This window comes from Tripterygium wilfordii, chromosome 2, assembly GCF_013401445.1.
Source record: "Tripterygium wilfordii isolate XIE 37 chromosome 2, ASM1340144v1, whole genome shotgun sequence".
Taxonomy (NCBI): domain Eukaryota; kingdom Viridiplantae; phylum Streptophyta; class Magnoliopsida; order Celastrales; family Celastraceae; genus Tripterygium; species Tripterygium wilfordii.
Window position 1 is genome coordinate 11,557,140 of NC_052233.1, and position 11,179 is coordinate 11,568,318.

Below are 11,179 nucleotides of genomic sequence, written 5' to 3' on the forward strand. Positions count from 1 at the left end.
TCAAAGATTCACTATTAGAATATCACTATTGGAATACTTTTTTTGTTGGAATATTATAAATTAATGGACTATAAGTTGTGATTACTGTTTAATTATTTTGGTCACAGATGTAATAATAATAACCCAAAATTGCCAGAGTATACAATATATGTTCAGACTTCTTAGATCACAACAAGCCAGAGTCATCTGCCATATAGTCACTTGTTCACTTGCACTCAAGTATAATAAAAAAAAAACAAGAAACTACAGATTCTCATATTACCTTGTAGGTTGTTATGGTAAGCATATACATGGGCATTGGAACACATTGGGAGCAATGGCATATGCATGCACATGTTCCTCAATGACTGGTTGATTTTGACCAAATAATGCTAACAAACACTTTTAACACAATACGTAATAATCTAATGCAGAATTTGCACCTACAATGACAGCAAACAAGGTGCCACAGTAAAGAATCACCTACAATGACAAGCTCATTTTTACATCAAGATGGATGATTACTATTTCAAGTAGCCGGTACATAATGTCCAAGGGAAAGATATTTTGTAGCAAGAAGAGCTACAATGCACATAACACCAATTTTCACCAAGAAACCTGGAGCCAGCAAGTGTTTTTTGAGTTTATCTTCCTCTTTGGAAAAGGATTTGACCAGGCTAGATGATGTCGAAGATTTCGTCTTCATAAATGATGAATATGAGTCAAGGTCGGCTTTTGTTAATGCTGGTTTTAGTGACTCCTTTACTGTCTGGAAATGGCGATTACGTACAGAAACTGCAGACATATCTTCTCGCAAAGCTACAATTCCAGCTTCCCGACATAGACCCTCCAGCTCAGCCCCTGTGAAGAGCTCGGTATCTTCTGCTACTCTTCTTAGATCAACATCTTCGCCTATTTTCATGTTACGTGTGTGAACAAGAAGTATCTCATATCGAGCTTCTAGATCAGGCGGGGGCACATAAAGCACCTGGTGGAGAGACCCAGTTTTCAAAACACATTTAAAATTTTACCATTTCTAAAATCAGATGACAAGTGAACAACACTAATCATGACCAACAACCCCACTGAGAACAAAAATTAGTACCAGATCAAAGCGCCCAGGACGCATAAGTGCAGCATCAATTGCATGAGGGCGATTTGTAGCCGCCAGTATAAGAATTCCCTGAAAAAATGAATAGCACACATGAATGTAGATTAAGAGTATCTCTGGTTTCTCGTGCTAATTTTCTCAGATAGATGAACAAAAAGTATATAAAAGCAATAATTACCTTAGCCTGTTCCAGACCATCCATTTCAGTCAGCAAAGTAGATAGAAGCCTCTCTCCAACTGTAATGTTGCTGCTTGATTTCCCACCCCTACCCATAAAGGAAAGGCAAAGCATTTACGAGTTAGAACTTCTGCATGGATATTTGTTGGTAGAGTTGATGCAGTCTATAAAAACAATCTGTGAAAAAAATATGAACCACAAATTCCATTTTAAGAGGATGAGAATATGTTTTATCATTTCAAGATGTGCCCACGATAAGTTCTCAAGTAGAGATCATTTAGAGGTAAACCATGGATATTAGCCACCACTCGTAAGATGCTGGTATCAGTAAAATCGAAGTTACGTTAGACAATATTTGAACCCAAGACCTACAAGTTTACAGCTGGTGCAGAATCCCCTTTCATTACCAGTGGGACAATATTAAGAGGTAGATACTTCTCTCTATCGAGTATTCTAAATAATACCATGAAGGTCCTCCGAATTGATAATATTTTACATTTGTAGCAAACCCCAAAAGGGAATCATATCGATAGTAAATTTTATGCTCATTTTTACTCTTCATTCGTAATATGGAGTATCTGAGAACATAGAGGTAGCACACTAACCGCTTGGAAGCAACAACGTCAGCCTCGTCAAAGAATATTATGCTTGGTGCTGCTAGTTGTGCTCTCTGAAATGTGTTACGCAATAATGCTTCACCCTCTCCGACATACATTGAATACAATTCTGCACCACTGATTTACAGGTATAAGTTCTTAAACCACATACAACTATAATAACAACGGTAAAAAAAAACCGACAAAAGGTTGCGATCAAGTAGTCAAGAAGGTACTTGAGAAGTTACTAGAGTTCACATGGATGTCAAGGTGAAAAACTCTTCGTCTTCCAAGCAATTTCAAGGTGGCTACATAGGTCAGCTTGAGAAGAATTTTGTGTTCTTTTGCACTATTTTGTTATGTGCTTATGTTTTTGCGTGCGTGTACAAAAGTATGCATGTATATATGCATTTAAAATAGTTTGTCCAGTCTTGACCCTTTTAGGAGAGCAGCAGAAAATCTTTTGACAAACTATACTGCATGATAAGTGTAGCAGATAATCCCCTTACGAAGGATTCTTCAGATGTTGATTTCAATAGTTATTTACAGCTTACAGATGAGGCAACTTTGAAGCAAATTATTATATGTAAAGAAATAGAAGGGTTCTACGGGAAAGTTTTGAGATAGTTGGTTTAACACGCTAAGTTTCTGGTTCTCTGATGGTATTGAACCCAGTGTTTGCAACTTATTAGAAGCTTTTGATAGGACTTCAAGTTTGTAAGATGTAATTTTTTTTTCAAATTAGAGCACAGATAAACTGAAACATGAGTTGACTTTCAGCGTTACAATATAATTACAACTAAAATCATGCATTCCACAAACAGCCTCTATGGAGTACAAGCATCATGTTTTGATTGGAATTTAATCCCATTTTTCGACTCACAAATCATAAATTTCCCACAAAAAGCCAATATCAATATAATGAGTGTACTGATTCCCAGTCGAAACATGAAAATAGAATCAAACCTCAATGAGAAAAAAGAAGCTTGGGCAGCATGAGCAGCAGCCTTCGCAAGGGTTGTTTTTGAACATCCTGGAGGCCCATGCAGAAGAACTCCTTGAATGGGTGATATTCCTAGCCTTGAGAATGCAGCAGAATGTTTAATAGGCCATTCAACTACTTGTTGCAGCTTTTTCTGCCCACATAAAGAGCATTTCATGATTTGACTCTGGAGAGAATTTCAATGTAAAGTGAATATGATGAGCTACAGACCTTTAAATCTCTTAGTCCTCCAATATCTTCCCAAGAAACCTTGGGAATTTCAACAATTAGACCCCTTGTTATGCTGGGGCCAACCACACATCTGGCGTGCTTCCAGTCTCCCATTGATAAGCTAAGAACACCAGCATTTTCATTACCATCTGATGCCCTCCTAGCGGCAGACATGGCAGCCTCACGACATAAAGCTTCCAAATCAGCACCAACATACCCATTGCAAGATGAAGCTATGGCTTGCAAATTAACATTTGGATCCATAGGGACCTTTCTAGTGTAAAGCTGAACAACAGTTGACAAAAAACATTATGGGTTTGCAGCATATCATCACCTTCAGTCAATCAAATAAAACGGGGTAAACAGTATTTGAGATGAAAAACCTTAGCAGCTCAACATAAAGACCGATAGATACCTAAGTAAATGATCCCATCAACTGCAAAATAATTTCAAATAATCTTTACCTTGAGGATTTGAAGCCGCTCCTCTTCAGTAGGTGTAGTAACTTCTACTTCAGCATCGAAACGCCCCGACCTTCTTAGTGCAGGGTCAATTGCATCCACTCTTGCAAGGGGAAAATGATAAGCCGAAAACATAATCAAATAGACAATAGAAGGATAATTCTGAATGGCACATTTATAGTTATCTTGCAAATGCCAAATAAACCTATAGAAGTTAAATTATAATTAAGATCAAGCAGCTCTATGATTACCTAGGCAAGTAGGCATATAAGGAAGAGATATAAGCAGGATAAAACTTCAGCAAGAAAGAAGAAACAAAATGGTTGCAACACAACAAGTAAAGCAGTATGCCCACAAAAATATCAAGCGGGAATCAAAGAACAGAAAGCAGAAAAAAAAAACCATCCTAAAGTTAATTTGGGATGATTGCCAGCAGCAACATGGTGTACCCAGCAATGTAACATCACTTTCGTAGATACTGCAGGAAAGCTTCAAATAGGATGACTGGAATCCAGACTATAGATTCCTATTCTCATAAAGCTCGTACTTAAATAAAAAATTTTAAAAAAAATCATAAATCCCATACACGTTGATGTAACAAACCAAAGTTTTCCAACTACTATCTAATAAATTGAGGACTAAAAAATGCCAGTAAGATGTCAACCTGTTAGTTGAGGCAACCACAACAACTTGTGGAACAGATGTAGATGCATGCTTACTGCCATCCATCAACATAAAGAGCTGAGAGGCCACACGAACATCTTGCTCTCGTCTGCATTTGAAGTATAACATAAAATTATATAGTGTCACATATACCTTAACCTAATCAAGATGACAAACCAAAAAGAAACATATGAACTTCTATAAATCTAGGATATATATGTAGAACAATGCAGATCATCAACAATAGTAAGCAAGTCAGCCATTTTGGCATATTTCAGATTGCTGTGAATCTTTTTTAAGAAAAACCGAGGCTAGTGAACATCACATTTGCAATTCATGAGCCCCTCCATGGGCAAGTGGGCACACAAATGGGATGAGAATAAGAGTTGGACATAGAGCATCTATTGGAGTAAGAGTAAAACATGAGCTTTTTGGACACTCAGATAAAGTCTTAGTTTCTAGTGGAAAAGATATCAATAGGTTAAGATAGAGAATAAGGTCTAAGGTCAAGTACTCAAGATACACTATAGTCTATTAAATATCACAGTTAGTTCCGCACCTAGAATTACGGTGTGGACATAGTGCATCTATTTCATCAATAAAGACAACTGATGGCCTGCCTGATATTGCATAAGATTCTGCCTCTGAAAAAGCCTCCCGAAGAATCCTCTCACTTTCTCCTGCATGTGCTCTGTGAACAGTGTGCGGACTGGAATACATACCATGAAAAAACAAAACAGAAAGCAAAAATCCAGAATCAACTCAGCAGAGTTCGACAAAAATGGAAAAAGGATAATATATAGCTCACGACGCTCAGTATCACCAGGAAGACTAAGAATAAAAGCAACGACATTCAGACACAAAGGAATGCGGAACCTGATAATGGTTAAATGTGCCCCACATTCACGAACAACTGCCCGAACCAAGCTTGTCTGGCAATACGAAAAATGTCATAACAAGATATGTGATCAAATTCCATCAATAGAATCCAGAGGAAAAAGAATGACAAGAAAAACATATGAACTAAATAATAGATAAATAACTAAGTAAGCAACTTTTCAACTGTTCTTTTATTTTACCGTACTAATTATTAATCGATGAACCCAAAAGAACTAGAGCTTCCACAAACAACAAAGAGAAAATCAACTCGGAAATTCAATCACAGAAGCTATTAATCCACTGTCACAGTAAAAGGACATAAATTGCTAAAATATCGAAACTAAAACAAACAGTGGTTGTCAAGGAGAGAAAATACCAAAATCATTAGTTCAGAGAGTTCAATACCTTGCCAGTGCCCGGTGGACCGTACAGAAGCAGGCCTCGCGGCCACTGACAAAAGTAAAAACCACCATTAGCAAACTCAATTCCAAAGTAATTGCGCAACAACAATCATCAACGAAATAGAAGCATAACCGGATAATTAATAAAGAAGAAGTCTTTGTTATACTTTGAGATGTAGTTTCTGTGCCTCCTTCGAATAGAGAAGAGGGAAGGTGATGAGTTCTCTGAGAGCTTCGAGTGCTTTTGCGTTTCCAGCGACGGCTTCCTCAGCGCTCCATTGAATCTCATTCTTGTTGTCACCGATAACGCTGCCGCAGCTTTCCATTGAAGCCGAGACCAGAGAGCCCCAAGGAACAGAGCAGAGAGTTTCTCCAGGGTTTATGTAACCTCCATTCACCGGCGGCACAAATACTCAAATAATCAGATTACCGGTCTTCGATTTTTAAATTTTTTTTTTAGTTTTCTTATTTACGAAAATAAATTTCATAATTTGGCCACCAAATAAACAAAATCAGAAAAAACACATGAAAAAATAAAAGTGAAAACACATTTTTTATTCAGTTGTTCTTTTAGGTTATTTGGTTCTACGGCTGAGATTTGATGGCTTCATCACGGGAGGGACAAAAGAGGTCAATGTACCAATCTACCATGACCCTTAAATTTAAGGTGGCAAAAAATCCGTTATGAGTCGGGCAAAAGTATGTGTTTATAAAATATTTACATGTGCGGATTTTATTCCGGATTGAATTTTGGACGTAATTAATTGATTAAACCCAAATTAATTTAAATCCAGAACAAGTAAATCGAACAGTAAATTAATACGGGTTAATGTCCAAACAAGTAAATTGAATAATAATCTAATACGAGTTAGGGTCCAACAAATAAATCGAACAAGGTTTATGTGTTTGAACTGAAACCTGATTTTAAATAGGATACAAATTTTATGTTTGAAATTGGATTTCAGACATATAATTTATATCCAAACTTATTTAATCTGGTTCAACAAATTTAAATCGACCATGATCTACTGATTTAACCATACCAAAAATAGTGTGGACCAGCGCCATATCAGATCCAGATCAGGTTTTTTTGGGAAAATTCTCTATTATAATTACAAAATCTATTTATTGAGAGATTCTCCAAACAGCCGCCTCGCTTGTACTCTCTCTAAAGTCTCAAGTAGCGAGCGTGCGTCTCTGTACTGTTCCGCGGCCCTGTGAATCTCTCCGCGAGAGATTCTGATTAATCTGCAGAGAGGTAGGTTTCAATTAATCATTGACTCCGATTCGCTATTTATTGTTCAAAGTTTGCTTTCGATGATTGATGATAGATGGTAGATCGATCGTTTGTTCTGACAGGTTTTGTTTTTACAGCTCTTTTGTTGAAGCATTCATTGGGCTTTGAGTTTTCTTTTTGTGGTTTAGTGACTTAAGTATTTTAGATCTACCGTGGCGATGACTGTATGATCTTCTGGTTGTCTCGATTGCTTTTTAGATTATTCCTTTGAAGATTGAAATTGTCTCCGTGATTTTTTTGTTAAAAGTCGAAACTTTATGTTAAAGATTCTCTCTTCAGGTCACTTGCATCTTAAGGATTCACTATTCACTCTATTTTTAAGTGTATGTTGGGGAGCAAGCAGGTTTTTTTCCTTAATATTTTGGAATTTTTTTGTCTTGCATCAGCTAGTTTGAGTGTGGTTTTGATTGTGTTGTTTCTGTGTTTGTGTTTCGTTCCTGATTGTGACTCAATCAAGTAATAGTGGAGCAAGCAGGTTTTTTTCCTTAATATTTTGGACTTTTTGTCTTGCATCAGCTAGTTTGAGTGTGGTTTTGATTGTGTTGTTTCTGTGTTTGTGTTTGTGTTTGTGTTTGTGTTTGTGTTTCGTTCCTGATTGTGACTCAATCAAGTAATAGTGTATAACCTGTTTGTCTTAATCCAAAGTCAGAATATACATGTTTAATTTTAATTGATTATTGTTTTTTTTTTATTTGGATGAAGTTCGTCAATTGAAAGTTTGTGGCTTGACTTGTATGTTATGCCTCTGCTGGATGATTATAACCATTCTAAATTATTCAAAAGATAGGGGACTTGTTGGAATATATGCCACTCTTTTAATATTGTGAAGTTGCTGCGGAATGTGTGTTGTACTTTGAGTCTGCTTGTGTTTCTGGTGATTCCTAATCTTATTCAATATTATTAAATGTTGAGCATTATTCTTTTCCATTAAAAGAAAAACAAATGATTGAGCATTAATACTCTATTTTTGCCGCCAAAGCATGTTTCTCTGATAGATAGTGCTTGATTTGGGGTGCTATGTTTTCTTGATATGGTATTTGTATTGCTGTAAGAGTTTAGTTTTAGATTCTTAGTTTTCTTTTAGTGTTTATTTTCTATTCTCTTTTTACTGATATATCCATCAAGTTTTTGTAGTGATTCATTTCCGCATTTGTTAATGCCTTGTAATCACTTTTTTTAATGCAGCCTTGAAATTACTCTCCCTCCCTCTTATGCAGGTCATGGAAACTCAGGCAGATTCTTCTTCTCCCGCTCCACAAGTAGTGGGGAATGCATTTGTGCAGCAGTATTATTCTGTTCTGTCTGAATCTCCTGAGCTGGCTCACAAATTTTACGAGGAAGCCAGTGTTCTTAGCAGGCCTGAAGTCAATGGTCAGATGACCTCTGTCACATCCATGAAAGTAAGTTTCGTAAATTTAGTCTTCTTTCTGTACACAAATTCCTGATGTTGTTTAATGATTGCATTTATTTTTTCCTCCATAGTTGGTTCATTGTTTTGTTCTTCTGGGTCTACATGATTTTATTTTCAACAAGTTTGGTCATTGATATCACTTGTTTGTATTGTCAGCTCCTAAACTGTGATGGTGCAAGTTTGTTTCATGTGCCGATGAATGTTTTTTCACTGTTTATTGATGGAAACAGGTCATCAATGATTTCATTATGTCCATGGACTACAGCAGAGTTGAGATATTGACTGCTGATGCACAAGCTTCTTATAATGGCGGGGTGATTATTTTAGTGACTGGTTTTTTCACCGGAGAGGACAATACGAGAAAACAATTTTCACAGACTTTCTTTCTGGCCCCGCAAGCAAATGGATTCGTTGTGCTGAATGATATCTTTAGATATGTTGAGGCAAAGGAACCAGGAGATGTGGTGACAGTTGACAGTGTTGATGAAGAAGGTGCTCCAACTGCTCCTTTGACTCCAGATTCTGGTGGGATTTAATGTGCTTTTGAGTTTTTCTTTCGTGTTTTGCGGGTCTTTTCATCTTTGATGTTGCTTGGGGGATGGGTGTTGTATTCTTTTTTATCCTTCTGCAAATGATTTAATGTTTACTTATGTTTACAGAACCAGTTCATGTCCCCAATCCCCCTGCTCAAAATCACTCAATTACTATTGCGGAGGAGGATACTAATAATAGTGAAGAAGTTGGCCATTCACTGACCAATGGAGATAGAGAAGTCTTAGAGGAAATAGCTGCTCCTGCTGATGAGCAAGTAGTTAGGAGTCTAGTTGATACCCTCCCAGTCATTGAGAAAACTGCTCCTACTGTCCTGGAGGATGGTTCCAAAAAGACTTATGCATCGATAGTGAGTAGACGGCAGTTGGTGTGTTATGACTTATGAGCATCAACGTCACAGTTAATTGACTTATTACTGTTATGGTTGGTTCAGGTACATGCATTGAAGGGTAACGCTTCTCCATTCCATGTGAGGGTTCCGCCTGCAAAACCTGTGGAACAGCCACGTGTAACTGCTGCAGCACCTGAAACATCGGTGCCAGTTAATAATAGTGCCCCTGAAAAAAATAATGAGAGAAATAATTTTAATGCAGGTCTGAGACTTTGTTTCTTGCTACTCCTTTTAGTCATGAATGTTTGTTGATGGATTCTGGTAAAATATTCAAAAGATTTCATGTTTTTTGATTTTGTCTGCAATGTTTTCCTTCTTCTTAGCAGCTAAGGGTCATTCCATATTTGTGGCAAAATTACCCATGAATGCCACAGTCGAACAGCTTAGAGAGGTCTTTGAAAAATTTGGGGCCATTAAGCGTGATGGTATTCAAGTCAGAAGCTATCGGGTTTGTATGAGATGCTGTTCATTTAAAAACAAAATGCTTTTGATAGAAATTGAGGTTTAAGTCAAAAAGGTTTTTTGGCATAATATCTACATTTTTTTTCTAATGGATTTCTTTATGCAGGAACAAAGAAGCTGTTTTGGTTTTGTAGAATTTGAATCTGCTAGTTCTGTTCAGAGTGCTCTTGAGGTATTTTATTTTTTCTCTCACTGTTGACAGTTTGTTAAGCAGTTCAACTTTGAGGTCATGCTTTGCGCACAACTGCAATTATTGGTTTTATTTTCTTTCATGGGGGAAGCTAGATGATTTGGACTCCTCGCCCTTGCCATTTTTAATTTATTAATATTTCAAAGTTAACAACATTCATCTTCCACACTTTTCTTTTTTTTTTTTAATTTTTTTTATGGCACAAAGTTATCTTCCACACTTGGAGCTGTCATCAATGGTTACACCTCAGGAAATAGAGATTTGAAGAAACTATTTCTCTTTGTGAAACTGTCTGAATATTATTTCTTTGGTTGAGACATTTAATACGAAGAGATTGCATGAGTTACTTCAAAGTTCAGGAAATTCTGCATTGAAAAAAAAATTTCAGGAAAGTTTAAAGTGGCAAATGTGTTTTAAGTAAATTGTCCTATAGGTGGCTTTTTGTGATCTTGTGAATTTATTATTCTCTGGAATTTTGAACGAATCCTATTTATAGGCAACACTTTGAATCTTCTGGTGTTTTCTTTTCTTATAGCTTTAATTAACAGCATCTTTGGTGCTGGATATAATAACATTCATTGCCTGTTATTTCAGGCTTCTCCCATCTTAATAGGCGATCGTAAAGCTCCTATTGAGGCAAAGCGAGGCAAGTCTCAACGTGTTTATCTTTTGCTTTAGTATTCTAATTTATTCTGTTAGAATTATTTATTTTGTTTACAAAATTGCAAAATTTTTAACTGCCATTGTTTGCTTCCGTTCTGTATATTGTTTACATCTTCCTAATAACAGCTGCTTCTGTTAGATAATCCTATAGAAGAAATTAATAATGCAAGATAATTTGACTGGAAACAAATTCTAAACCATTGTGGACCGTTTTTCAGCTGATAATGATGGCGGAAAGTACCCACCCAGACGGGATAATTTTCGAGGAAACAATTTCAGGGACCGTGGGAACTTTGGTGGCGGCCGTGGCTATGGGAGAAATGATGCTGAAGAGGGTGGGCTTTCAGGTCAAGGTCGAGGCTCATCTGGACGCAGTGGAGATGTTAACCAGAAGGTTTATCAGAACGGTGGACGAGTCTCCCGTCAAGGCCCGGGCCAGGGTCAACGTGGGATGAAGTAGGTTGCCGCTCTCATTATTAATTTTTTTTCCCCGCTGCAATAACATATTGACGTAAGATTATAGGGAACTTCTGCCAAGTCTGATCTTTTTGTCTTCAGTTTTGCGTTTATTAGAGTGTTTTTTTTTTGGGGGGAGGGTGGAGGGATTAGAATGCTTGCCCTCTTAGACAAGTATTAGAGTTAATCTCTAGGTGATGAGTGTTATTTCTAAAGAAAGGAAATCTAAAGGATTCTTTTTATGGAATGGCTGTTTTTTTTTTTTTTTTTTTTTTT

At 36.8% G+C, this 11,179-nt stretch overlaps 2 protein-coding genes and 1 pseudogene across 5 annotated transcripts; 1 reads left to right on the plus strand and 2 right to left on the minus strand.

The window, feature by feature from the left end:
* Positions 1 to 11,179, minus strand: part of LOC120012266 — a 33,586-nt pseudogene that overhangs the window by 14,336 nt on the left and 8,071 nt on the right.
* LOC120012283 (cell division control protein 48 homolog B-like) lies at positions 232 to 5,916 on the minus strand. The gene is made up of 12 exons (XM_038863631.1): positions 5,649 to 5,916; positions 5,486 to 5,530; positions 5,078 to 5,133; positions 4,761 to 4,910; positions 4,203 to 4,310; positions 3,542 to 3,641; positions 3,078 to 3,362; positions 2,831 to 3,000; positions 1,874 to 2,002; positions 1,269 to 1,356; positions 1,085 to 1,162; positions 232 to 967 (listed from the first exon to the last, which is right to left on the minus strand). Exons 1-12 carry the CDS (start codon positions 5,805 to 5,807, stop codon positions 509 to 511), a joined length of 1,827 nt encoding a protein of 608 aa, XP_038719559.1. The 5' UTR covers positions 5,808 to 5,916; the 3' UTR covers positions 232 to 508.
* On the plus strand, positions 6,588 to 11,163 carry LOC120012291 (nuclear transport factor 2-like). 4 transcript variants are annotated; one of them, XM_038863656.1, is made up of 9 exons: positions 6,588 to 6,739; positions 7,996 to 8,178; positions 8,420 to 8,714; positions 8,849 to 9,090; positions 9,175 to 9,334; positions 9,456 to 9,580; positions 9,701 to 9,766; positions 10,379 to 10,430; positions 10,666 to 11,163. In XM_038863656.1, the coding sequence occupies exons 2-9, from the start codon at positions 7,999 to 8,001 to the stop codon at positions 10,905 to 10,907; spliced, it is 1,362 nt and encodes a 453-aa protein (XP_038719584.1). In that variant the 5' UTR covers positions 6,588 to 6,739; positions 7,996 to 7,998; the 3' UTR covers positions 10,908 to 11,163. The 4 variants fall into 4 exon arrangements, with proteins under 4 accessions (XP_038719584.1, XP_038719570.1, XP_038719577.1 ...); XM_038863642.1 differs by lacking the exon at positions 6,588 to 6,739 and having other exon boundaries at positions 7,990 to 8,178; XM_038863649.1 differs by lacking the exon at positions 6,588 to 6,739 and having other exon boundaries at positions 7,990 to 8,178; positions 9,459 to 9,580.